The 27,922-nt window shown below is 46.7% G+C and overlaps 1 protein-coding gene across 8 annotated transcripts; it reads right to left on the bottom strand.

The window, feature by feature from the left end:
• Window positions 1-105: 105 nt before the first annotated feature.
• LOC122384944 lies at window positions 106-26,936 on the bottom strand. Of its 8 annotated transcripts, none has more exons than XM_043372796.1 (11): window positions 26,643-26,936; window positions 26,142-26,241; window positions 21,473-21,731; window positions 21,076-21,181; window positions 20,517-20,608; window positions 20,064-20,173; window positions 19,518-19,639; window positions 18,909-19,096; window positions 12,163-12,282; window positions 5,388-5,544; window positions 106-349 (listed from the first exon to the last, which is right to left on the bottom strand). In XM_043372796.1, the coding sequence occupies exons 3-10, from the start codon at window positions 21,631-21,633 to the stop codon at window positions 5,451-5,453; spliced, it is 993 nt and encodes a 330-aa protein (XP_043228731.1). In that variant the 5' UTR covers window positions 21,634-21,731; window positions 26,142-26,241; window positions 26,643-26,936; the 3' UTR covers window positions 106-349; window positions 5,388-5,450. The 8 variants fall into 8 exon arrangements, with proteins under 8 accessions (XP_043228731.1, XP_043228732.1, XP_043228727.1 ...); XM_043372797.1 differs by having other exon boundaries at window positions 26,157-26,241; XM_043372792.1 differs by having other exon boundaries at window positions 26,142-26,232.
• Between the last annotated feature and the right edge of the window lie 986 nt (window positions 26,937-27,922).

Below are 27,922 nucleotides of genomic sequence, written 5' to 3'. Positions count from 1 at the left end.
CGAAGTCCCAACCAAGAAAACATAGATTTTGTACCTATAGAAAGACAGTTGTGTGGATGCCCAATTAGCATCAAACATTCTACACCCCAGAATAAAATGCATGCTTTTTGTCATTTCTCACTCCTTTTTTATCTAATCGAATCAGCAGTTTTCCACTCTCTCCCCTCTTTTTGGTGGGTAATTTTCCCCTCTGACACCCAAGACAAAACTCAATTTTGGGACACTGCCAAGACATGGCCATGAGAGCCACGTGCCATATTTGGCCCAAAAGCGTGCAGCAGTGAGCTGCCAGCCTCCCATATGAAGAGGGCAGCTGTCAGTCGTCCGGCAGTTCTGACCATCCACCGATCTGAGGAGAGAAACAAAAACTTCAGCAACGGTGGCCATCTAAACGGGACACAAAGTCGGCGGCGGGCATGAGACAGGCGCTTGTGGGTCGCTGAAGACCCATTAAATGGTAGTCATTCAGCTTCATCATGAGCGTCGATGTTCAGCAAAAAACAGTTCCCTGTCCTTGTTTCCTTATCCAACGAACAGAGCTAATTTAATTTACTGCAAACCTCTTACGAAAAAAGACATCTTCCGGGAACCACTAAACTGCGCAAAAGAACTGTTGCAAACTGCTGGGAACATCGCTATATCAACTTCCTTCAGCAGACAAATCACCGGGAAAACCATCATCTCCACTCTCTGACGTTCATCATCCCACCTTCCCCGCTGACAATCCAAGTGAAACCGCTCGGCAAAAAAAATATGTTCGGAGGCGGGCGGACAGACAGACGGACAGACAGACAGACGGACAGACGGCAGCGGGCGGACAGACGGACAGACGGCAGCGGGCGGACAGACAGACAAACGGACAGACGGACGGACAGACAGACAGACGGACAGACGGCAGGCAGCAGGCGGACAGGCGGACAGACGGACGGACGGCGGCGGACGGAGGGCCGCCCAGAGGCGGAGGGACAGAGTGCGGCGACAGGCGCTCGTTGTTGACACCGGACCACCGGTCGACCGACCACCTGGCCCCGCCGCTCCTCGCCAAACGACCAATTTGGCCAAGTTGGCGGCGGAGCGGGCGCCGCCGGCCGGGCCGCCAAGTTGGCTCGTTGGCCGCCGGTCCGTGTTCATCTGTCTCCGAGTATTTTACTGTTTAGCCATCAGCTCAGGGCAGGATGGAGCGCGGCAGAAGGGTGGCCGGGTTCATCCAGGGCAGAGGACGGGAGGGGCAGAGGAACGGAGAGCTCCGTGTTGTCCATAGAGAGGCGACGAGTTTGACATAGTTGCAGCCGAAAACAGCCCAGTTCTTCGGCGGCGGAATTCCACGAAGGAGCTGCAAGAAGTCTTCAGTTGACTTAATTTGAATGACTATGCATTATGCAAGAAAGTTTGGTCCTATGAAGGGACTGTGAATTACAACTTCGAGTTATTTAGATGATTCTCATGGCCCTCCAGCTGTGTTGAACCTGGTAAAATCGTCCTAGAACATACTAATTTCGTTTCTATTGCAATCCGGGAGTATCAGAATAATTTACACAAAAAAATGGTCCTGAAAAACCAGCATTCTTCAACGGCAAAACCCAAACCAGCCTTTCACAAAGACACTGAAGGCGATTCTAATGCACTCGACCAGTCAATCTTTATGAACGAGCGCAAGGAGCAGTCAAATGCCTCGGCACTCTAAACAGCCCTGGTAAATCGTGTCGTAGGACATGGCTGTCTCTGTTCGATGCGCTAATGGAAGTAGTGACGGGACACTTGGGCCATCCTGTTCGAATTACGCTGCACCCCGACACAATGCATCCTCAGAAGTGGCCGTTTCACAGGCCGAGTACTTGACCCCCCCCCCCTCCCCCCACTACCGTTCCGACTCGGACACCCACAGTGACCCGTCGCCCACGGTCGATCAAAATCATGCTTCCATTTGTCAACGTCATGCGGTGATATTGAATGCATCATGCGATGCAGCATGCATCAAATTTCCATCGGCGCGATTTAGTGCATGACTGGCCGTTGGAGAGATACGTGGGATTATGCCGTAAGATGAATCGACACCGGGGTCAGTTTTATGGGGCGGTGCCGACGCTGCCCGACCGGCCAATAGGCGAACACAACGGGACGGATATCTCCACTCTTGAGGGTGAGGTAGAACATATCACAGGTAAATCTAACATACCGTGCTTTTGTATATAAGGCATTCGGCATGGATTGACAAATTATCAGCCCAGTAAATTAGTGGAAATCTTTCCTAAGCCCTGATACACATGGAGATGTTGCCGTCGCACGGTGGCCTTTTATGCTAGAATTCCTTTTTGTGGTCTAGTATCAGTCTAATAACACCAGTAACATCAATAGTATCTCAATAAAGATCGCCATATTCAAACGAATACGGCCATTGTGCCAGAATAGTTCCGTGGGGAAATACCACGAAAATGACTGGTGGGATGCGGCCGAATATAGCTCTATATTAGATTACTTCCGGCGATGACCACTATCGAAGAAGCGGAACTAGGTCCAGTGGGAGGCTCTCGGTGGCCGCTCGGGGTCCAGAACAGAACGGAAGGAAGTCACTGATCTTGGAGCCAGGAGAGGATACGTCCAGTCTCCGAGACAGCTGCTTCCGCGGGGAGACCGATGGCCTGTGCCCAAACAGATGAACGGGAAGCGACGTGGTTTACTTTTCTCTACTCTGGATAGGAAGGCCAATGTTTGACACATGTCAACATAACTCCTTCGGTCCAATGTTCTATGCACAGAGCTCGTTACTAACGGAGTGGTCCCACGGTAGTTCAGCAGGCTTCAAAGCATCATATCCGCAGAGCAGTTACAATGATTGACATCAGCGGTACAGAATAACAAGAATACATGTTGCGATAAATCATAATCCATTGACATATTGGCGGCTATGAGGCACGATGGCGTTTCCTTTCATGGACGGCATCAATCGGAGCCGGCCATCAGCCGGGGTCGGATTGAGCCAATGTTACAAATCGACACACATCTCGCGAGGTCGGCCCAGAAATGGTGGCCTCACACTCTCAGCTGGGCCCCATCCGGGCTGATGGCACGCAGTAAAACCACTATTCGGGCAGGATCATTTGCCGATGATGAAGCGACGTTAAATTCGTGAGAGCTGTTGGACCATGATGAAATCGTTCATAGCTATCGCTATCAATTGACAGAGTCGTTTGACTTAGCCACATATGTGTGCCTTTTGGATGTTAGTACTGAAATATGCCGCCTACATCATCTATGAGCACAACTCTAAAGTTGTTCAAAGGAATATACGTTGACGTGTTTCACTTTTAGCTTAGAATACTGAAAACGAACTCAGTCCTTACCGTGCGATGGGTAGAATGAAGTATCAACATACCTAACCCTTGACCGCAACAGGTCTGTATGCATGCTGATCACAATGCGATGACAATTTGAAACCGAATGATAAATAAGATACCCGACAAAAATAACACGAAGGGATACATTTGGCTCCCACTGACACAAGACACTCACTGGCACAAAGTGTTGCATTTGATATCCACTGATACGAAGTGCTGTATTTGACTTCTAACGCTGCTGGGGTGCCCCTGGTCCTTCCCCGTCGGTCCAAGAAATGAGCTCACCAGACTAACATTAGCTAGCGCCGGTGTGTGCCGCTAGCTAATGGAGCAATCAGACAAGTTCGCCACCCCGAATGGCGTCCGGGGTTTCTTCAGACGGCGCGCGGGTGAGAGGTGAGCGCTGGCCCCGCCGCGCGCCGGGGGTGGGACGAGGGATGGAGTCACTCTCCTCCTTATTTCGGTAGGAGACGGAGACGGTAGATGTTGGGGCCGGCAGGGAAAGTCTTCATGCTCAGCTGAGGTGGAGTTTGAATTTGCGATAGGTTAAGTCAAAAGTTCGCTAGCTCTAAAACAGTGTCTCTTCAAGATTGTTATATTTATTAAACCCAGAAAAGTAAAACATGTGCCGATTATCCCAAATGGCTGCAAGTCAAGTCACCAGCCACCCTCACGGTCACCCAGAGCTCAACAGTCAACACCCGTCCGCCGTCCGCTTGCCCCTCCTACCCATACCCACCAGCCCACTTCCTGGTGCCGATCCCCACCCTCCGGTCCAACCTGCAACACTGGCACGTTCCCCCAATCCCTAAAACCCGTGCTCATCTTCCCTGATCCTTCCCCTGCCCCCCCCCCCCCACACACACACACATCCCGAGGCCTGTCTCAGTGACGACACAGTCGTCATCGGGCCTCTTTCCAGACACTCGGCAAACACGACCAAACGGGACCGGCGGGATGATGGCAGACGTGAGCGCACACAACAGCACGGGATTCCTACCAGAAGGTCGATCAGTGACAGAAGTGTGCCACGTCTTATACGTGCACGAGCGGATCCGTACAGAGATATTACACATAATCCAAATGTAACTACGTTCTTGGACGTAGCAGGATGCAAGGCAGGATATCTAAAAAAAAACTGCAGTGTATGGCTATTGAAACGGGCCATTATTTACTGTTTAGAAGAGATCTAACAAAAATACCATCGTTTATTTTCGGCTTCATGCTGGCTCAGCAGCTGAGTCAAAAGGAAGACGATTTCAATATGGTCAACTGCTGAGTGGGCCTTAGGCTCTGCACGATCTGGCTATGGATGCTTGCGTCGACATATTCTCCAAATGGCGAGCTCTAATCTAACATCAAAGCACTGAACCGGTCCAAGTGGCCAAAGCCCCAGCTGACACCTGAGATATGCGTTTGCATCTGTGTGTCAGTGGGGTAGCGGGAGTCTACGAGCGATGTGTATACTTGAACTGTATGCATACACCGTGTATGTTTGAGTACAAATACGACAAATGTTTGACACAAACACTGAGGCTTCTTGGCAACTTGCATACGAAATTAAGGTTGCCCTGCAAATTGCACAGTGGAGCTCGCGACTGCAAAGTGGGCAATTAATCACTTCGGACTCTGGGAAATGTCAAAAGGGTCCGGTCGCCGATGCAGAAACCAATACCGTATGGGTGTAATGGTGCGCCATTAGCTGACTTTGAAAGGCACGGGGGAAGACACAAGACACAGCTTCACCAGGTGACTGTGATAGCAAAGCAGTAATTGTAATACATCGCAGTCATTTGTATACGCATTCTAAGTGAACATCTGAAAGGGTTCTCAGGGTTAAAAAAAAACAGTCAAAGGGTAAGTGCGATATAAAACTGCGATAAACTGCGAACTGCGATAAATAAAGAAATAGCTGGTGTTCAATTATTGTCTTTTATAACTATGGTAAACGTGTCTTTTATAGCTATGGTAAATGCGATAAGAAAGATCGATACGGATTGGACTATATTATCACTCACAAAGTTAAACCCCGGCAGGACCATTCCATCTTACCTTGTCACAGTCACGTCGTAACAACCACGCCGGCTGGGACGAGTGCTGTTACGTGTCATCGTGCTACGGTCGCGGCTTTTTGTTGAGCGGACTGGCAGCGTCGGGCAGCGGGGAAGACTGGACCACAATCTCCTCAGAGTCCAGTGACGAGTTCATACTGAGAAAAGACGAGAAATCGCAGATGATACATCAGAAAAAAAAGTTAAAATACGTGCACTGCAGATGACATGTGTCACATGTCACATGTCACATGTGAGACAGCACAAATCAGTGCACTTTGGCACAAATGGGTTGCGCAATGCGCATATGAGAGATACATTACCACACATCAGCCAAGATATATATATATATATATATATATATATATATATATATATATATATATATATATATATATATATATATATATATATATATATATATATATATATATATATATATATATATATATATATATATATATATATATGTTACAGGGAGTATGCGATTTCAGTTAGTTTGCAACGACCCTAGGGTGGTTGTAACCTCCCTGAACGATCAGTTTGTTTGCAACGACCCTAGGGACGTTACAAAATAACTGCTCGTTCCGGGACGTTGTAACGAAACTAGGGTCGTTGCAACCTCCCTAGTTAGTATGCAACGAACCTAGGGTTGTTACAAAATAACTAGGGAGTTTAAGAATTCATCGAGTTTTGTTTCACAGGAGGGCCGTCAACAATCTTGACCAATGAAAATCTTGTTCAATCTACATAGTTCAGTATAAAAGAAAAGGAGAACAAAATTTGAACATTCAGCCAAGGAGTATATGTGGTGCCCGGGACAAAGCACGTAACTGTGATAATGTTGGCTGCATTATATCGCCAGCATATGCTTACATGTAGAAAATATAGTTACTGGGGTAGGTGTGATGGATATCCGTCGCTATCCGTTTGCAGGTTATCCCTCACACTTTTTGGGGTGCGGGGCGGATAAAACCCCTCGTTTTATTTCGCGATTATCTCGCGCTAAAAGCGGCCGATCGTGACGAAACTTTGAGTGTCCTCGAACTTATCTACGTTACTGGTTACACATTCCCTATACAGTTCATGATCCTGAAACCAATGGCATTTGATCTTTGATCTGATTTCTGAGACCATGGTAGACCGAAATTATTTGCCATATATGTTAGCGCACATAAAATTGCGTTTCCGTACTTCTATTGTGATTACATATAAACGTGCCAACATGTGAACTGATGGTTGTCCCATGCATCATGATGGGTTTCAAGTTGAATTGTCAGTTGTCGGCCAGGTCAAGGTTATTGACGTTTGGTGACTTCGGGTGACTGTTTCAAATTTTACGATTTTAATGGATTTTTTTAGCTTATTTTGAATCCAGCATTCGTTGAGACATTTGAGAAGTACGTAGGTATAGTTGTAACGCCAATGCAACTTGCTACGAAGCTGTCGCTGGTGGTTTAGGTACACCTGCTAATATAAACAGGTTGTGCGGGTGGGACGCTTTACTTGACCCAAACTTACCCAACCCAGCCTGGCTTTATCCTCGCCCCCCCCCCCAAGATTTTTTTCGCGATAGCTCCGAACACGCCAGCAACAGAGAGCTGAAACTACGCATACCTGACCTTTGATTCAAGCCAGATCTCGTGATATCAACCAGATTTTCAGGTCAGGTCAGGTTACTGACCTATGACGTCATAAGTGGACGGTCCTCAGATGCCGCAACTTCGCAACGCCCTCAGTCCCAGAGGAGTTTTTACAGGGTGATGAAGCTTACAGTACGTGCATCTTCTAAAAGTCTCACATTGTACCTCTAGGATTTTTCCTAAAGATCACATGAGGTCAGGTCGGTCACGTGACCTCACCACTAAAAGTCCATTGAGAAAAATGAAAACTGCTATTCTGGCGCCGGGAACGATCTCAAACTATCTCAAGCACACGGATCGTGATTTAATGCACTCCTTGCAAGGTTAGATGCTTCAATTTTGCATTGTTGATGTTGCATGACGTCATTTATGACGTCACTAGGGTCATACGAGCTTTTCGTCAATAACTCCCGATCAAACTGAGCTAGCGAGACGGTTAACCCGCGCCCCGTTGGGCTCTGCCGAGCAACGCGCCCGGTTGGGGGGGGGGGCATTTTGCCCCCCCCCCCCTAAGATCTCGAGAACCACGCAACATAGCGACAAGCGGTAAACGGCGTTGGATAGCCCCAACGGAGAACTACCTTGTGACCCAATTTTATTGACCTAGGTCAAACCGATGACGTCACAGGTCAGGTCAAAGGTCCAATTTTCACCGTTTACAGGCACTTCAAGAAACGCGTTGTGAAATCGAGTAAAATGCATTTCATTGAAAATCATCGATGGGGAAATGTTCTTCAAACACATATTATGCTATTTGAGGTCACTGATACCAGGTCAGGTCACAGAGGTCAGGTCACGGGGGGGTCACAATATGAAAGTGTCGTGTGATACATGTTTTATGGTCCATTTTACATGACAAATGCGATTATATGGGTCAGGCAGCCTTTGGGGCCAGCTTAGGTAACGTTTTGGTCAAGGTCAGGTCAAGGTCAGGTCAAGGTCAGGTCAAATTAGGTCAAATTTCAAAGTTGATATTTTTGCATAAAATGGGTATCGAATCGACGCAGCTCGTCACGGGGAGTTCAATGGTGGTCTTTGTTTGGCCGTACGTGGTCTAGAATTGCTAAAAATTGAGTTCAAAAATTTGATGTCATCATTTTTGAACAGTTTTTTCGCTATAACTTGGCAAAAAAACGAGATATCGATCTGAAATTTGGTATGTATATAGAAGAGCGCTGGTACTATCACATATATTCCGGTTTTTTCGAAATTCGGAAAATTTTGGATTTTTTCTAAGTTTTTCTAAAAAAATCAATTTTTTGAATTTTTTTTGGTCAAAAACCAAAAATTTTGAAAATCCGAGATAGCAGCCTTGTAGCGCCGCTTTTTGTCTACTAGACCATATAAAGAACTTTGAAATTGCTTGATAACTGTAGATTTGGTGAGCGTTTCAAGATTGCATGTTTTTTGCTCATTTTTGCTCGAACATGACCTCAGTTTGACCTCAATAACTCCTGACCTAAGGTGACCTAAGACTTGAAATTTGGTGTGAAGGTGTCAAATTGATGCCCGGGAAGGTACTGAAAATTTGGCGGCGCTGCGCGCCGCCGTTTTCTTGCTATTCAGGAAAAACCACAGGGGGGGCCAAAATGGCCCCCCCCCCAACGGGGCGAGGGTTAAGCCACCGATGGACACAGGAAGACCTGCCGAATCGAATAATATGCAACATGACCTCCTTTGACCAATTTCGCGACCTAGGGGTCTTTGACCTGACCTTGACCCGAGGTCAACATCTTAAGTTGACCTCACCCGAACAAAAAGTATACCATTCGATGTGCGTAAGCAAGGCGAGCACGTTGATGCTAAAATCGCGCTCAGCGACTGTTTTTTAAGAAGTTATTAATAAAAAACCGAACCCGTGTCTTGGGTCACTTGAACTGACGGTCACCGGTTGACCTGAAACCTTAAACTCGGGTACTAGTTACTGTGTCTCCTAACGGCACACACGCTCGTTTTTTCCGCGACGCTCTAACTCCATCAGGGGTGAAAAATGACGAGAGGGTCATACCAACCCTCCCCCCGGCCGGCGCGTATGTAGAAAACCAGGTCCTGCGGTGTTAACTCTCGCCCTTATTGGTGTTTTGCTAGCCGCAAACGCACAGGGCAGGGGTAGGTTATGGGTTGACCTTCCAGGTCAGGTCAGTGACTCAAAAGTCAGGAAAATCGGGACCTGTTAAAACTTTGGAGAGTTAGTTTGTTACGAGTTTTTTTCGGGGCGCTGATCACGAATTTCATATTAGCTTTGATCACCGATGATGTCTTGATGTTTTTAGGCCAGGTCGGGTAAGGTCAGGTCAGGTCAACCAGTAGGTGTCTTGCTAGCTGTCCATAGTAGGTGTCAATCATCACTGGCAGCTTCGTGACATGGTACGAAGGCGCCAAAATTACTTCTTTAATGTTCAAATGGGTGCTAAATTCGAAATCAGCTCCAAAAACTAGCCTAAAAATATATGAACCCAGAAAAAGTGAACTAAGGTCATCAAAGGTCAATGACATTGACCTGACCTTCACGTGACCTTGACACCCACCATAATGCATGGGACCACCATCATTTCACATGTTTGAACGTTTATAATCACAAAAAGACTGGAAACGAGCGGATAATGGCCGTTTTTACGAAGGGCTTCCTGGCGAATGTCCATCTAATTTGCACAAAACTGCACCAACTGTGCACCTAATCTGCGCAAAATGTGCACTAGATGGCCGTCGTGAAATGCTCCTAAGCTGAATGTTTAAATTTTGTTCTCTTTTTCTTTTAGACTGAACTGGATTAGATTGAACAAGATTTTCATTGGTCAAGACTGTTGACGGCCCTCCTGTGAAACGAGACTCGATGAATTCTTAAACTCCCTAGTTATTTTGTAACAACCCTAGGTTCGTTGCATACTAACTAGGGAGGTTGCAACGACCCTAGTTTCGTTACAACGTCCCGGAACGAGCAGTTATTTTGTAACGTCCCTAGGGTCGTTGCAAACAAACTGATCGTTCAGGGAGGTTACAACCACCCTAGGGTCGTTGCAAACTAACTGAAATCGCATACTCCCTGTAACATATATATATATATATATATATATATATATATATATATATATATATATATATATATATATATATATATATATATATATATATATATATATATATATATATATATATATATATATATATATATATATATATATATGTGTGTGTGTGTGTGTGTGTGTGTGTGTGTGCGTATGACGTCTATTTCTGCCACATAAGCTTCTTTTTGCCTTCGCAAAAAGGCTAGAAACAAGTGACGTCCGCTGCATTCTCGTCGCAGCGAAGCCTTCCCAGAAACAAGTCTGTTGAATTACCGGTGACCGAACTGGGCCAGTAAATAAATCCCTCGCGTGGGAGTCGGCAGCAGTCTGACGTCCGACCCAAGCAGAGGTCAGTGCCGATTTGGGGCTGGCGGCCTGTCGACGGGCGGTCTATCATTTCCCTGGCGGACGCCTTGACACGTCGGTACTGGCCGTTCGTGCGGGCTCATCGGCCGTCTCCTCACTGGGGGCGGGCTAAATATCACAGCAGGTCACGGCCGGACGAGCCGAGGGGCGCCAGGAGAGCGGCGCTGGCCAGCTGCGGAGGCGGGTCCTCCTCGGCAACCACCCAGACGAGTGGTGACGCGGGTGGGTGGCAGTGACGAATTCAGCGGAGAATAGGAAGTGTGGAGACAATCAATGAGCCTAATCAGACGAGTAGGAAGATTGGACAGAAATACTGTGACAGAAAAACAGAAAAACAAAAAAAATCAAAGTGGGCACACTAGAAACACAAAAGTTATCAGTGTTGATGGCCCAGAAATTATTCATGGCGGTACCCGACAGTTTTGCAGAGTCCGTAAAAGTTAGCTCATGCCATTCTGTCAATACCAACTGCAATTAACCTCGCTGTAACAGCCGCCGCCAGGCAACACAGACGTCCGCAATGTGCAAGATAAATAAATTATGAAGGCGTAACTTTGGGTGAACCTCAAGTTTAATTTAACAATGGTCAGTACTTTTACTTTCATTGTCCTCAGATTCCTAGCATTTCGAGCATTATCGTCGCATTACAATACCAGCAACTACTTATGCTTTATTGTCAGCACTTTCCTAGTGCTCCAAGAATTATTCTTGTATCATGCACCCATCCATAATTCCTTTATTCTTTCCTCTCTAACTAACACGAGACGGGTTAACTGCATTCGTCACCTTCATATCCCTCTTTGCATGTAAGCTCGCCATGTGTCTCTTACCCACATTCCTTACTGCCTGTGTGTCTGCCATGTCTGCATCCGTCATCGTCGATAGTCGACATTCAAACGTCAAGGTGTGTTATCCAATATACGCCTCATTATCACGTATATATGCCGATTGCCCACAAGACGTATCGTCTCCACCATCGCACAAGCTCATTGTTCATGGCATCAATGCATGCTATCGTTACTGTTATCCTTGTGGCGAAGACGTCATTACGTTCTTCAAAACCAGCCAGACTCATCTTGCGAGCGAGCGCAACTGTGGTCCCTATACCTGTGCATGCGAAAAGAGAGACCCCTGCTGACTTGTGGCGGGTCACCCACCTAAGAAGTCACTTACGAGTACCAGCTTTGCAATCTGCCCAGACGTTCTCAGCGTGTAGAAACGGTCCCGGTGTGCAGCAGCGCGCCAAACACGGTGGGTGCCCAGCGATAGGTAAGCGTTATAGGATCAGACGTAGCGGAGCTACTGTACGTGCAATAATGGTGAAAACCCCTGTATACTGTATAAACACATGACAAGTGCCGATACCGTCGGTCAGATGCTTCAGAGCAGTCAGATTCGAGGTAGAGGGGATGGGATGAATCCAACAATGGAGATCACTACCTAGTCAATCGGCGTAAAAGCTGCTGAAATATAGCCATCTCAAGAGCTCTAGCGAGGCAGGCCTGTCGGCCGGTCGCTAATGCTAAGGCTTTCCGAAGAATTCGCGAAAAACTCGTTTCGCAGTCACTAATAAAAACACATTTAGCCCATCCTCTGACATCTACAAAAACATCACATTCGCATCAAATGTGGCAGGATAAATCTACGTCGAGCTCCAATGAGAAGCGTTCAGCAGAGACGCACATACACGTGACCGACTTACCCCACTAAATCATCAGCCGACTCAAAGCTCATGTTGGGGTAGGCGGACATGTCGATAGTTCCACCAGGCCCGACAGAGGGCAGGCCAGTCGGCGTTTCAGCCAGAATGTCCACCAGTAGACTGTGAATGCAAACGAGCAGTTAGCAACGCAAGATAGATACGAGCAATACAAAAATGAGTAAATAGCACAGCCGATGACAGTATCTGACTGCAACATACTTTAACACAAAACAGGGGCTTGATGGGCTTCAAAAAACACGAAAAAGACTACGCATCTGAATCTGTTCCACATCTTCGAATTTCGAAACATATCTAGATCAAAAGCGAACCACCCTACTCCATTTCAGCCCACCCCGAGGCAGTGTAAAATTTTTCCGGTATTAGCCTGGAAAATCACAGTTAATGAAATCTGCTAATTTTTCATCCTGGCTCATAATTTTCATCTTTCAACACAAATGCACCAAATCCTTATTCAAATCGGTTAAAATGTCCCAAAATAATGTTAGAAGGTTAAGAACTGTACCTATCATGAAAACCACAAAAAATATACATGATAAATTATACGCACCTTCCTTTCCAATCAGCAATGATAGTAATGACACATGGAAATATCTCAGCACAGTGTATGTATCATGCGCTTCGTGATTGCCTCGATTAAAAAAAGAAACAGAACAATAAAAAGGTGTAGGTAAGTGCAGATAAATACACTCGATAATACAATATTATCAATCAATCGGATATATTATAAAATATATGTAAATTTGATTGATAATATTGTATTATCGAGTGTATTTATCTGCACTTGCCTACACCTTTTTATTGTAAAAATCAAAATGTCCGTATGTATGTATGTATGTATGTATGTATGTATGTATGTATGTATGTGACGCGTCAGTCACGCTTGGCGGGCTATTGCTCCGGAACGGTGCGGGCTACGGGGGTGAAATTTTGAACGTAAGTCGGACGCGTGCATCTGTTTGTCGTATCAACTTTTTGAGGGGGTGCGTGCAGCGGTGTGCACGTGGCGGGCGCATCTTTGCGGGATTTTGGGCCGCGGCCGTCGCCGATCAGAGAGCACGCGCATTAGCCTCAGTTTCTTCGCTTGCAAAACTGAGCGAAATCAGAGCCGGAAGGTCACTGACCTTTGGCAATGAATACCGGAACAGAGCACCGCCGGCCAGGAGGAGACGCCAGATTTATTCTGGCCATAACTCGGCCGCTACTGGGCCGATTTTAACGAAAATTGATTTATTACGCTGCACGTAATGCTGTCCCTCTTTACGCTGCGCGTAATGCTGTCCCTCTAGTTACATATATAAAAATCAAAATGTCCGTATGTATGTATGTATGTATGTGACGCGTCCGTCACGCTTGGCGGGCTATGGCTCCGGAACGGTGCGGGCTATGGGGGTGAAATTTTCGACACAAGTCGGACGCGTGCATCTGTTTGTCGTATCAACTTTTCGAGGGGGTGCGTGCAGCGGTGTGCACGTGGCGGGCGCATCTTTGGGGGATTTTGGGCCGCGGCCGTCGCCGATCAGAGAGCACGTGCCGTAGGCTCACTTTCTTCGCTTGCAAAACCATGAGCGGAAACATCGCTGGGGGTCATTGACCTTTGGCAATGAATACCGGAACAGGGCACCGCCGGCCAGGAGGAGACGCCAAATTTATTCTGGCCATAACTCGGCCGCTACTGGGCCGATTTTATTGAAACTTGGTTTATTACGCTGCACGTCAGGGGCGCCGCCACGGATTTTTGACTGGGGGGGACGGACTGACCGACTGAAAACCCAAAAGTAGGCATTCTTACCGTGGCTTTTTCGGCCCGATGCATTCAAAGTTTAAAGCAAATATGCCACTTTTAACATTGGGTTTTGAACTGAAGTAACAGTTTTGTAGCCTGAGCTGAGACAAGAACAAATCAGGAGCTTTTATGGCCCAACGATCACCCTAGCCAAAGATATCGGTATCGATTTTAGGTTTGAAGACTTAGGTTTTGAAGACCCTTGCCGAGGAATCCATTCCCTTACGGAAAAATACCAGCCAATCAGCATTCAGCTGGTTTGAACTACTCTTTCTGGTTTGTGCATGAATCGGCGCGAAGCGCCGCGAAAATTGGCCAAAAAAAAAAACATCAGGCAAAACTGCTCCAAAATACGAATTTTGCAGCCCGTTTAACAAGTTTGATACCAGAAAACTTTAGGTCAGGTCACCAAGTCAAGTAGTCAAGTCGCCTCAAAGTTTTGTGGCCCTGTCAACGGTAGGTATAGCTTATTTCTTAGAAGCTGAAAATTTAGTGTCGTGTGACTGCAGAACTGTGGGGTCGGAGCCGGAATTAGTCGGAGTGAAAGTTTTGGCCAGAGTCGGAGTTGAAGTCTTCGAAATTGTTCGGATTTTGACTCCGAGGTCGGATTGGTTTAAAATCATGCTCTTGGCTAGTTAGACGAAATATATTATGCCCGTTTTCTGCCAGTCGTGTTATGCGACACACGTTGATCACGATATCAAAAATCGGCAGTTCCGCGATGACGGGTCGGATAAGAGCTGGAGATTTTGTTGGCCGAGGTGGCAGGGGTCAGACCAATGCATGTAGGCCCATACCCCATATACTGAGTATCTAAACCTCCTGGACCCTCTCAGATTCGGCACCGTTCCATCTCTTCCATCCTCAGGACAGTCAAATCCTTCTCCTCCACGCCGCGATCCCCTGCTCCGGGCTGGACGGGCAACTTTATCCCATGCGGGAATGGCTCCACTGGAGCTATAGTCCTTTGCCGGGTGCAGTGAGTGCCAGTGGGCTGGGCTGCCTGTCAATTGGTCGGGTTCAGCCCAAGTGGCTCACTGGCGTGGCTGCCCAGACCAATGTCTCCCACTGATTCTTTCATCCTCCCGCTCTGAAATGGTCTCATTGGACCGAAGGGCCTAATCAAATTTCGAGTAGGAAAACAACCAGTAAAACGCCTTTTGGGGCGACCAACGGAGCGAGCGAGGGGTGGGCCTTGCACGTACGAAATTGCGAGGGGGTACCTCCAACCAACTTGTGCACTGCACCCTACTAACCGTTCCCTACTCCCTAACCATGTGTCAACTTTCAGCATAATCGGTTCAGCCGTTCTCGAGATCTGGAATCGACCCCTGCATGTGCGCACGTGCAGCAGCATCCCCCAACTGTGGCACATGGTCAAGGATATGCATTGCCTAGTGGGTGCCTAGTCCTACCTACATGCCAACTTTCAGCGCAATCGGCCCAGTATGTTACCGAGATATTATAATTGTTACAAAACTGACCTCTTCGTTTTTCACGTGGCAGGTGCATAATGGGTCACCCACATGCATCGAAAATAGTTCAATGCTTGTTAGAAGGAATGAAGCTACCCTACAAAAATTACCGCATGTAAATCAGTCAAGTGGTTCCTGAGATATAAGTCTCGCAAAAGCATGACCACGGCCGGCCGCTCATACTCAGAATTCAGAAATTTCCCGAAAGACTACGCTCGCTTCGCTCGCTCCGTAATGAGTTTGGGGGGGACGTCCCCCTTCCATTCTGAGAGTGGGGGGACGCGTCCCCCCCGTCCCCCCCGGTGGCGGCGCCCATGCTGCACGTAATGCTATCCCTCTTTACGCTGCGCGTAATGCTGTCCCTCTAGTCACATATATAAAAATCAAAATGTCTGTACGTATGTATGTAACGCGTCCGTCACGCTTGGCGGGCTATTGCTCCGGAACGGTTCGGGCTACGGGGTGAAATTTTCGCGCCGAGTCGGGCGCGTGCAACCATTTGTCGTATTAAATTTTGGTGGGGGTGCGCTCGGTGGTTTGCACGTGGCGGGCGCATCTTTGCAGCATTTTGGGCCGCGGTCGGCGCCGAGCAGACGGCACGCGCCTTATGCTCAGTTTCTTCGCTTGCAAAACTGGGTGAAATCAGAGCCGGAAGGTCACTGACCTTTGGCAATGAATACCGGAACAGAGCACCGCCGGCCAAAAGGAGACGCCAAATTTATTCTTGCAATAACTCGGCCGCTACTGGGCCGATTTTATTGAAAATTGACTTATTACGCTGCGCGTAATGCTGGACACCTAGTTACATATGTAAAAATCAAAATGTCTGTACGTATGTATGTAACGCGTCAGTCACGCTTGGCGGGCTATTGCTCCGGAACGGTGCGGGCTACGGGGGTGAAATTTTCGCGCCGAGTCGGACGCGTGCAACCATTTGTCGCATTAAATTTTGGTGGGGGTGCGCTCGCCGGCCTGCACGTGGCGGGCGCATCTTTGCAGCATTTTGGGCCGCGGCCGGCGCCGATCAGAGAGCACGCGCCCTAGGCTCAGTTTCTTCGTTTGCAAAACTGAGCGAAATCAGAGCCGGAAGGTCACTGACATTTGGCAATGAACACCGGCGCAGGGCACCGCCGGCCAAGAGGAGACGCAACATTTATTCTGGCCATAACTCGGCCGCTACTGGGCCGATTTTAATGAAAATTGATTTATTACGCTGCGCGTAATGCTGTCCCTCTTTACGCTGCGCGTAATGCTGTCCCTCTAGTAATGTCTAAAAATTAAAATCAAATTAATTTATTGCTTTTGTATAAACATTCCCTGAAGAATTGCATTAAACTAGTTCTACAACTGAATGATGAAATTAGGATGAAAAAGCATTAAAAAAGCCAGGCTGAGGATGAAATTTTCCAGGTAACCGCGGGGATCTCTCACGCCTTCATGAAGTTTCCAAATCATCTGCTGTTTGGATTAGCATGTTAATGGATCGTTCTCCATGTTTGCTGAAGATATAATCGAAAAATATTGAATATTAGGAAAATTATAGCTGTTTTCTTACAGAGTGTCCGAGGATGAAAAATTCTTCGATTTTTAGTCACCAGTCGAGAATGCTTGTAGGGAGTCTAGTCAATATTTTTATGACTGTAATGCATTTTTTAGAAGATAAGACACTGGACTTCGTTATAAGATGCATACAAACTCTTAGATTGCTGTTGATATAAAAATATTGCCTTTCGAAAATGAACAAAAATTTCATCCTCGGACTGGTGTCCAGGCTGCAACATGGACGCAAGCTATCTCATGATTTGATGAAAGATATAGCAAATACTATACATATGTGACAGCCTCGATCATTTTTGAACTGTGTGGTGCAAGTTTCTTCCGATTTGATGCCATGCAGGCTGGGTAATGTCTCGAGGGAAATTGCACCTCTTACGGTGTCGGGGGCCGGGTTCGGTTTAACCCTCGCCCATGTAGGGGGGGGGGGGTTGGTGCAACCCCCCCCCCGCCAAATTTTGGGTACCTTATGGGGCAAACCTTGCGCATCTTTAGATGAAAAAAAGTTGACCGGGTCATGTCAGGTCACGGAGTTATGACGTCACAAAGGGAACAGCCTCCGGCCTGATCTTCACAAACTGAGTGCCAACGCCCGAGGTTTCCTGCCGGTGGTACGAACATCGGTTGATGGATCGTGATGAAACTTCCCATGCATGTTGGGGCAAGTATTGGCTATCATATGGTATAAGAAACTTGACCGGGTCAGGTCAGGTCACGGAGCTATGACGTCACAAGAGGAACAGCGTCCGGTACTATTTTTGAAAAGCGCCCGAACCACTATTTTGCTAATTCTTGTCACCTCAATGGGAATATGCAGCAATATTAGCTTCTATAGGGAGCAAATGGACCTCCCAAATCCAAAAATACAATCAGATTTCAAAAATTTAAATTTTGATTTTTCGAATTTCTGCCGCCGACTGTGACCTTGCCGACTTCCGGCGCTCCCAACGCGCCATTTTTAGAGCTAGGGAAACGAAATGCATACCAAACGATAGAGAATTGATCAAGGAACACGATAGTGAAGGTTTCAAGTCGATATCTCCCACCGTTTTGCCGCAATCGCCGCCGAAAGTTGAAAAAAGTCTATTTTTCCGAAAATTTGACCTTTGACCGGTCAAAAGTAGGTCAACTGTTGACCTAGGACCAAAAAATATACCACCAATCGCGAGATCTCGGCGAGAGCAATCCGTTGGTCTTTTCCGCTAAGCTCTACGACGCTCCGTTTTCAAACGCCAAGGGGGGGGGGGTCGCACCAACCCCCCCCCCCCCCCCTGCATGGGCGAAGGTGGCAGATCGCCGTTTACGGGCGAGGGTTAATGCAACGCAATTATTTAGTAGCCGCATTTGCTGGCGCCAGCGTGACAAACTACGGCGCAAACAACGCGTCGCGTGCCTTCCGTTTTCAGAGAGGGTAATGATCAGGATATATATATAAGCAACGTAATGATAATGCGTCGCTGGGTAGCTCTCTGAAACCTGGTAGGTATTTTTATTTTCAGAATTATTTTAATTTTACATTGTGAAGAAGTTTTTCACCTTCAACTCGAGCACTTTCCTCTCAGAGAAGATGGTGCTGATTATTGCCCATAACTTGTGAATAATGACCATACTGATACGATGAAATTTTAGCCCATTTGCTTATATTTTCAACGTGTGCCCATCTAAAACAATGTTTTATCTAAAACACGTTGTCATTCTTTTCATCATAGCACCCGTTAGTGTAAAAATCATCATTGCATGTTAAGATCGGTCAATTTTTTTCATCACTGACTGATAAAAAACAAAACTTTTTTCATCTGCACAGGTAACGGTGAAGTAAAAATTTTACACTGCCCCGAGGCCTCTATTATAAGATACAGTTACCGATAGACCGACCAGGTTGAATACTGCAACGAATGTGACGTCGTTCTCACCTATCATCGAGCGCGATGCTCTCGACGGGCGGCTGCCGGTCGGCGGTCATCTGGTCGTAGCTGGCCCGCAGCTGGTAGTTGGTGTCGCGCGCCTGGCGCAGCCGCTCCACCACGTTCGGACCGTAGTACTCCGCCAGCTGTCGAACGCTGCCCACCCCAGAGTCGACCAGCGTCCGCTCCAGCGCGTCCTGGGAGGAGACGGGGGATGTCAGTCAGTCAGTCGACCAGGGTCCGCTCCAGGGCGTCCTGGAAGGAGACGGGGGAGGGTCAATTAGTTCAGGGTAATAAGAGGATACGGAGGAGTCATTAAAAACAGGGCGTCCTAAATGGGGCAGCAGGATGGTAGGAGGAGGTTACGGCATGACATAGACGCGATAAACAGTAATAACTGACAAACTCAGCGAAAGGCAGAGTCACGTCCAATCCTTCCTTGTAAGTAATTATCAGAACTGTATCAAACAACTGCTAATATGAACTTTTTGCTCTCATTTCTCCCACCCTCCCCTAATATTGAGCCTCACCGCTGGATACCTAACAAAACACTTGTGACGCCCCCATGACACCCCAAGTCCGTCGGATCCCCGGCACCTTCCGCTCCCCGCCACTGACCACAAAGCCGTGCGGTCCCCGCTCCAGCTCAGAGTCCCGTGTCTGTCGCAGCATCAGACACAGCGAGCGAAGGAAGTTGGCGGTGGCGTCCGCCAGCGTCCCCAGCACCAGGTCGGTCGACGCTGCGGGTACAAGGGGAGACACGTCTGTGTCACGAGAGTTACTGACAGAGGGTATCGGGAACGGCCACTGCCAGGCCATCAAGGGGTCTAACGTGTGGAGATCCAAATCTATTGGTGCAGGAAGCAGGAGCGCAGAAACGCTGCTAGTATCGGTGCGGCCAAAACAAAAACTGAAATGACCCTATTATGGATTTGGCAGATCAAAGGGAATAAAGGTAATAGAAAGATGTAATAAAGAAAGGTTGCGTCATTACGTCAAAGAGCTGATCGGCAAATGCCCGAGATACGATTACATAAACAATTCTGTAAGAAGCAAAGGTTGTTAATAACTTCAATCGCCAGCACCATGGATCTCAAAACAGTTTCTTCGTCCAAGAGCGCACCGGTCGGGTCCGGCGCCACTACCCCTGTCCACACCACTCACTGTGGAATCCGGCGTGAGCCGCAATGGCGCCGACCGAGCGCACCATCAGGTCACGGCACAGCTCCGCCGGGATCTCGGGGATGGCCACTGGACTGCCGCGGACGAACCCGCTGAAAACGTATGGAGCGGTGGGGGGGGGGGGAGTGTGAGCGGCAGTAGCGGGTGGTGTGGCGTCAGTCGTGACGGGCGTGAGTAGATGGGGCGGGGTCAATGGAGGTCGTGTGGGGTGTGTCACTCAAAAAGACGTGAAGAGAGGACGGGCGTTGTCAGTATGAGGGACGGGAATGGTCATATTACGAGCATTATATGTCTGATTTTAAGCGCTGTGTCTCATAATTCACAAGGCAGACAATTGTGAATTATGAGACACAAGCACACGTGAACAAACAAGCGTGAAATGACATTAAATGTCAAATATACAATGGAGCAGCTTCACAGATCTAAAGGTCTTACCTGTCTTTGACTTCTGGAAAGACGGTGAATTTCTCCTCCAGCTTATCGAAACACTCTGTTAGGTCCACTGGTGTCAGGATCGAATCGTCGACCTGTGATGGAAAGAAATATGTGATTATCGCACAGACTGGAAACAGAGACACACCACCCAGCTCCCATTGACCAGGCATGGGGGATACCTTCAGGTACTGGGTGTAGTTAAAGCCTCCAACTTATAATTGTGTGCATTAATGTAGCAATGAAAAACAGCTTTCATAAAACTCAATATTATTACCACACCAGTTGAGTAAAAAATGTAGCCTCAAGTTTGCTGAATTCCAACATTACATTCATGCAGAATCCAAACTCCAAACACTGGTGTCTTACGACTATGGTCCACCAGCTGACTCAGCAGTCAGCTGAGTCATGTTATCAGGTCTTCCAAGTTCTAACCAGGTCAAACAACTGAGAAATATTGGTGTCCCCATGTCCAGGCACAGGACTGCCAGTGAAGCTGAGTGTGACTGCCCTCAGAAGGTCTCCTTCTGCGGGCGCCTGTCCACCTGAGAGGACCACTGACCGTGGAGGAACTGGCGACTACCCTGCTGAGCGCTGCATTCTGCCTGTCCAGCTGAATGGTAGCCAGCACCAGTGGATCCATACGAAACGCAGCCACTGCTGGCTTACTGCAGAAACAAGAGATAGGATTAGTACAGAACACACCATACAACATGAAGGATACAGAATATGAACCAACTCAAATTTTGTCAGAGCATAGCTTTGGCAAACTAATCACTTGTCTTAAAACGAACAGGTATGTTGTCATTATACTGTTTTTCCTACTCAATACATATCATACTGCAATAAATTTACTAAAGCACTTGTTTACTTCGAATCACAATCAACAAGACACGAAATGACTTTTGATACAGATAACAACAGATCAAACAGGATCAGTGAAGTATAGATATACTCACACATCTTGTTCAGCATTAACATCAGCTGGCTGGAAGAGCTTCGGGCCCTCGACCACCAGGTTGAGCTGCAGCTCAGCCAGCCGCTGCAGCTCCTCTGGCCTGAGGGCCTTCAGAGGTGGTGGTGGTGTCTCATACTCTCCCCAGTGCTCAGATGTGGACATTTTGATGCACTGGTTGGTGGCTCAGGTAACTTGAACTTGAACTGGCAAAGGCAGCTCAACAGTCAACAGTCAAGCATTTGGTAGCCTTTATGTCACACCTGAAAATGAAGACAAATTGTCATGCAAAGCAGGTCTACGCAAAGCTGCTGTGCAAACTGCAAAGTAAAAAAGTTGTATCAGTAGGCGGAACTATGGTCAAGCGTACCCATTTTCGGGAACGCATTTTCGTTCCCATGTTTGGGAACGATAAACCCAAATATGGGAACGCCATGTAGGCATTATTTAAAACAAGAAAAAGAACCGTTAAATGACGTCCAAAAAATATAAAACGATCGTGAACCGCCTGATATTTGTCTCAATATTGTTGGGAAAGAGTTTGATATTGTAAGGCCCATCGTAGTTTCAAATCGTTCGCCTATTTCTAAAGCAGTCCATCATCCGGGCCGCGGGCCCAAATTTGGGAACGCTCTCGTACACTGGCGCTGCAAGCGTTCCTTATTATGGGAACGGCGTACCCAAAATTGGGAACGATTTCACCGACGCCTTTCAGGGGCTCTTTTCATTAACAAGCATCACGTCCAACGCCGCAAATTATTGTTAACGCAACAATCATCAGATGACCTTTCCGGCAAGACCGTCGCATGTTTCGCCCGGTCTTCTGCGCTTTTATTCCCGTCGATCTCGCAGCGGGCACGCCCCCCTCTGCAGGATTACGTAATTCACAACGCTCAGCGATGTTCAACAAGGTCTTCCATGCCTATATCCACCGTCCGCGCCGAGGGTGGAGACATGTCAAGCACCTGTCTGTTTATCACCGATAGTTGACGAGCACAAGTAAGTATCCAAAAATGGGAACGCTGAAATGTTTCACTCTCAAAACACCTAGTCCCAATATAAATCTACTTTTTTCCTTTCTTAATGAGTGTAAGTGGCAAAAGGCCTGGTAGGATGGGCACGAGAAATGATCGAAATCAGCATGAAAATTATAAATAAGGCACATAGGGCGACCTGCATAAAAGAAATTCCCCCAAAACGATCGTACCCCCAAAATACCGAAGGCAAAAACCACGCTCATGACGCTCCTTAACCCTCGCCCGCACATGGGGGGGGGGTGGTTGCCACCCCCCCAGGTAGTCTTTCTGCTCTGCACTCAACATTTTTAGAGCTAGAAGGCTGATTTTTCGTATAGCTGCTCCTCTATCCTTTCTTGATGTCCACTGAAAATTTCAAGTTTCTGTGATTTTTGGTTTCGGAGATATGACCTTGTTTTTCAGGTCATGTCATGACCCAAATGGCCAATTCTCAACATCTTGCGTTTGCCATGGGCCTTATGAGCTTTTGACACCCTGATTTCGGCCTTTTTTGCCAGTCTTACCTCCTACCTATCATGGAACATGTTGTTTGACGATGTACAGGGGTCAAGGTCAGGGTCAAGGTCAACCTAGGTCACCTAAGATAATTGCGTTTTAGGCAAGCTGAATTTACTTTTTTTGAAGTTTTTTGACTGCATTTTTGGTAAAAGCTTCTCAGATCATGATTTCATGTAATATGGACCCAAAAACAATCGGTGCACACATCAGTATATACACAGACACACACAGACATACAAACACATATAATTGACCTTGACCTAACTTGACCTGAAATGACCTCAGCAGCAAAATTCTGGTCGGGTAGTGTGACAAAGAGGTTCTAGCTGGCTTGGCACCAGAAAACAGCATCGTCATCGGTATTTGATAAGCAGCACACTTGATATCCAACGGTGACCCAAAACAGCAACATTTTTTAGTTTGACCTGACCTGGAAGGTCAATGACTGACCTGAGAAGGTAAAACTGGGTATCATTGGATTCGTCTCTTCCCAAAGAATCTTTTTGGTCTTTACTGCTAAGCTCTATCTCCAACAGGAACGAAATGGCGCGGGGGGGGGTGGCAACCCCCCCCCCCATGTGCGTTCTACAGGGTGTCTCAAAAGTTCGCTTACAGGTACCAGCCATGCTTTTTTGTCAATAATTCTGAATCAACAAGAAATTAAAAGTCGAAATTTCGCATGGGCATTGGTGACAACCTTCCTCAAGCAGTCTCATTGTTTTCAAGTGCATTCGACCCTTCATGAGCTCACAAAAAGGGTTCACCTCTGACCATGAGTCAGGCACGAAAATGTAGGTTGCAAAGTCGGGTATGTTGTGAAACTCTCTGTTTCAGGAGTAATGGGAATGGTTAAGTCGGAAATGACACATGGCTAAGTGTCGGCGAGGATGAGTGCAACATGATGATCATCTCATAAAAACGGTGGCTAAAACTTTTGAAGGACGAAACCATGCGAGACTAACGGCGTTTTGAACGACCCTCGCACGACAGCAGACTCGTGTTCCGGAAAGCAGCTGAAAATGCGGTCATAACTATTGAAAACTGGCAAGAAGCTCACAGACAGAGGTTACCCATTTTCAAAAAGTGCAGGTCATCGTAAAATAAAGGCAAATTATAATTTAAAATTGTTTATAATATATATAACGCTAATTTTTGGGGACAATAACACAAAAATCGTCAATGCCAAGGACACCTGACCCTCCAAAAGTGTCAGTTATTGTAAAAATTTTATCTAACGAAGTTTCAAGAGGCAGATCTGCAGCGAATAATTTTCTTTTAAACACAAAATCCCGATAAAACCACACAATGGACAGGTTTGGGCCGTTTACAAAGCAGAACCTCTCCCGAGGAAAACACTCCGCAACCGAGCGAAGGTCTTGGCATGGGGAATGACGAGCGCTTGGAATTTGCAAAATTTGCACAATGTGTCTGAGAAACAGACGTCCGACACATTCTGCTACCATATGATGCGAAAAATTTACTCCTGGCACTTCCCGTTTGTTCAGGACTGGGGTCGTTTTGAAAAGGAAAATGGCGCTTGGGATGTCGGCGCCAGTCATTCATGAAGGAGTTAGCGCCAGAGAATGCCTACAAAATACTCATGAATGGTGTCGATGCAAGCTGTCGGCTTTCATGGAAAATCAGATGTTGCCGGGGAGCTAGTCAAAACTAAATCCGACGCAGAAACTGCAGGGGATTCCCCTGCAAGAGCTTGAAAGCTGGTAACCTTTTATCAGCCTCCGGCAGCTGACGGAGCAACAAAAATCGGTATGGGCAAATATTTTTGGAGATACAACAAAGGGGTTGGTTTCTAACCTTCTTAATCAGTTGTCAAAGCATGCATATTTGTCTAGTGTACACACAGACACCAAAACCTTATACTTTTGGCCGGTTCTTATATGCTTTATCGGCATGGGAAATGTGTAAACGAACTTTTGAGACACCCTGTAGGATGGGAAAATGGCATGTGCGGGCGAGGGTTAAAAGCAACGCTAAACAGCTAGCATCCAAATAAAATATGTCTTTCAGGGTTGATAAAATACAGCTGCATAATTTTAAACCACTTAAACTGAGTTTATAACAGTAGTTCGGTAAATTCACTCGCGTTCCACGCGGTCGTCCGCCCCGACACCAAAAGTCCACAATATTACCTCGGGACCGTACGCGTCTTCGCTTGCATTTGTCAGGATCTGGTGTCGATAGTATGAAAGTTCATAACCAGGCAAAAATTATTATAGTTGGACTCAAACTAAAAAATGCTTCATTTTCCTTAAAATTGCATGCTAAATGTCGTATAACCCATATTTCCACCATTCTGTCATTTTTAAAAAATCATTAAAAATATCATTCCACGGTCAATTTCCTTGTTCCACGGTCAGATTAAAGATAACTTTATGGAGATTTAGTAGAGACGTTAATTAGCATGCACTTTTTTGAGACGTGATGCACTAATGAGTTTTAGTGCGCGAACGGCCGAAAAATTGCCTTCCGTTGTCATAAATGGGAACGCTCGTTCCCATATTATTTTGGGAACTCCGTTCCCAAAAATGGGAACGTTCCTATATTTGGGTACTCATGACCATAGTTCCGCCTACTGGTATGTTACATCAGGACTATTTTTCAGCAGAGCCACTTTTTGTTTTCTCGCATATTGAAAAACTACTGGACCGTTCTTGACAAACTTGGTAGGTATCAAAATGATCAGAATTTCATGCTGAATACAAAAAAAAATATTTCACATTTTACTACTATAGGAAAAGAAAATGTACACACACCCTTTTAAAGCTGTAGGCACGCTGGGTCCGCCGCTACAACCCAGCGCTGCCATGACCCAGTAGAACCAAGAAAGCTGTATGTGCACACATACTGCCGTATATGCACACATACAGCTTTCTTGCATGGCTTTGAACTGGTCAATTGCTTCATGCATCCCGGCTTGCAAAGGCTGGCGCGTGGCGCACCTACGCCTGTTTTGTTTGTTCCTCATTGTTTCCCAGCACTTATGTCTTTTTTCAAAAAAGATTAATGGAATTATTTTGTAAACCAATCTATATTTTAAAATGCCATTTTCCCAGACTAAATAGTTCATTTCTCTCTATCTAATGACACCAAAATCCCAAAATCAAGAATTTGACTTACCTACTTATTTCTTACTTTGTACGGCAGAAAGACAAGGTACTTTGAATTTGCGACTTGAGACTTGAGAGTGGTGATTTCCTCCTTTTACAAGCTGTAAAAACTGAAGAAATTCACACAACAAAAACATGACTAGAAAGAACACATCAATCCAAGCTTGAAAAATGAAACCACACATTTGACATTGATGCTTGTTTTGATGTTTGATACTTGTTTGATGCTAATCAAAACACACATGGATAAGTGCTTAGAATCAGAATGAGTAAATTTACCTCCAAACTTATGCTTATGTCAGCTTAAAAAACTCATAACTAGCTTGAAAAACTTCAGGCTCAGGTCAAGGTTCAACAACATGAGTTGGAGTCAGAGTAGAGGACCAGGTACACAGCAATAGCATCCAACTGTGAGAAGACTGTGGAGGTCTTGTCATCGTCTCCCGTATCAGTTTAGCTCTACATGACAAAAGTCACGCTTTAAAACACTAAAAATAAGTTTAAAAAATACCTTATTCACTTCAAAACCGAACCCGCTTCACATAAGTGACTAATATATGGTCTTGGTCTTGGTCTTGGTCGTGGGTTAGGGCGCATAGCCTCATCGGGCTCAGAGCGTCCGTAGATGTCTTGTTGCCACTTTCATGTCTTCAGAGTTGGTAGGTAAGACAATGGAGTACTAAGCGTGGTAGTGGAACGGAAAGACAACAGCGTACCGGATAGAACCAGGATATAGTATTGAGGAATATTTCCAGTGGCGAACGTGGCGTAGGACAGTAGTTAATGTTAGTAGCGAACTATAAAATATGGTACTAATATAAAATATAAAATATAAAATACTACTAATATATGGTAGCTCTGGGTAGCTCTCAATAGTTGTCTCCACCGCGCCAGATTTGTAGCATATTTTCCTGCCATATTAAAGTATTTCCTTTCTGATATTCGTAGAATGCGTTTGTTTTACAAATGTTGGTGGTGCGGGCGGCATAAACGGTCGAAACGGTCCGACACAGGCCATGATTTCCATACAAAGGAATCTTAAAACTGTCATTAGACATAACAGTGTTTATCGGCCATCTATCAAATAGCATAGCCTCATCCACATAAGCAAGAGTTGTCCTCTGATAGTTGGCATCTACGTTGTGTAGTCAACAGTTCCTATTCGACATGGTCCCTCGGCCCTCAGGGCTCAGATCATGTCTTTTTAAGCGGTAAGGCCCTCGGAGGGTGTCGTGAGGGCCTAGGCCAGAGATCATCGTGGGGCCCTCAGAGGCCAGTGGCACTGCACGGTCTCTGGAGCCTACGCTGAAGGCCTCAGAGGCAGTCGTGGAGGCATAGGCGGCGGAACGGGGAGGGCACCGGGGCACCGTGCCCCCCTTTGATTTTGGCATTTTAACATAAGCCCTATGGGCGTTGCATGGAAAGAATGGGACCAAAAGTTGACAGTGCCCCCCCCCCCTTAATTGAACGTGTTCCGCCGCTACCGCGTGGAGGTCCTTTAATTTTGGAGGCCGGCGCGCGGCCCCTTGGAGCCTGCTTGGGAGCCCTCAGAGGTTGTTACGGAAAGGTTGTTGAGGGCCGCCCTTCAGAATTAACTGAAAGGGCAGAGCTGGGCGCGTTCCTCGATTTTCGGTAGTGCGTTAGCGTTCCTGCGTTCCTCCGGCCGCGGTTAGTGCGTTCCTGGAATAGCGTTCCTCAATTTTTTTTCGCTCGGTGCGTTAGCGTTCCTGCGTTCCTGCGTTCCTCCCTCAAAAATACCGCCGAACCACGCGGCGCGGGTCCAACCAAACA

The sequence above is a fragment of the Amphibalanus amphitrite genome, unplaced genomic scaffold, assembly GCF_019059575.1.
Source record: "Amphibalanus amphitrite isolate SeventyFive unplaced genomic scaffold, NRLGWU_Aamphi_draft 000204F_arrow, whole genome shotgun sequence".
Taxonomy (NCBI): Eukaryota; Metazoa; Arthropoda; class Thecostraca; order Balanomorpha; family Balanidae; genus Amphibalanus; species Amphibalanus amphitrite.
Note: the sequence above shows the minus strand (reverse complement) of the source record. Positions and strands in the feature narration are given on the sequence as shown.

Bases quoted from the DNA above. Each gene is read 5' to 3' on its own strand.
- LOC122384944 (XM_043372796.1), bottom strand. From the start codon at position 21,633: ATGTCCACATCTGAGCACTGGGGAGAGTATGAGACACCACCACCACCT. The intron at 20,609-21,075 runs GTCAGTGGTCCT...TTTCCATCACAG, and splicing joins TAGTCGCCAGTTCCTCCACG to GTCGACGATTCGATCCTGAC. The intron at 20,174-20,516 runs GTAAGACCTTTA...ATACGTTTTCAG, and splicing joins TTTCCAGAAGTCAAAGACAG to CGGGTTCGTCCGCGGCAGTC.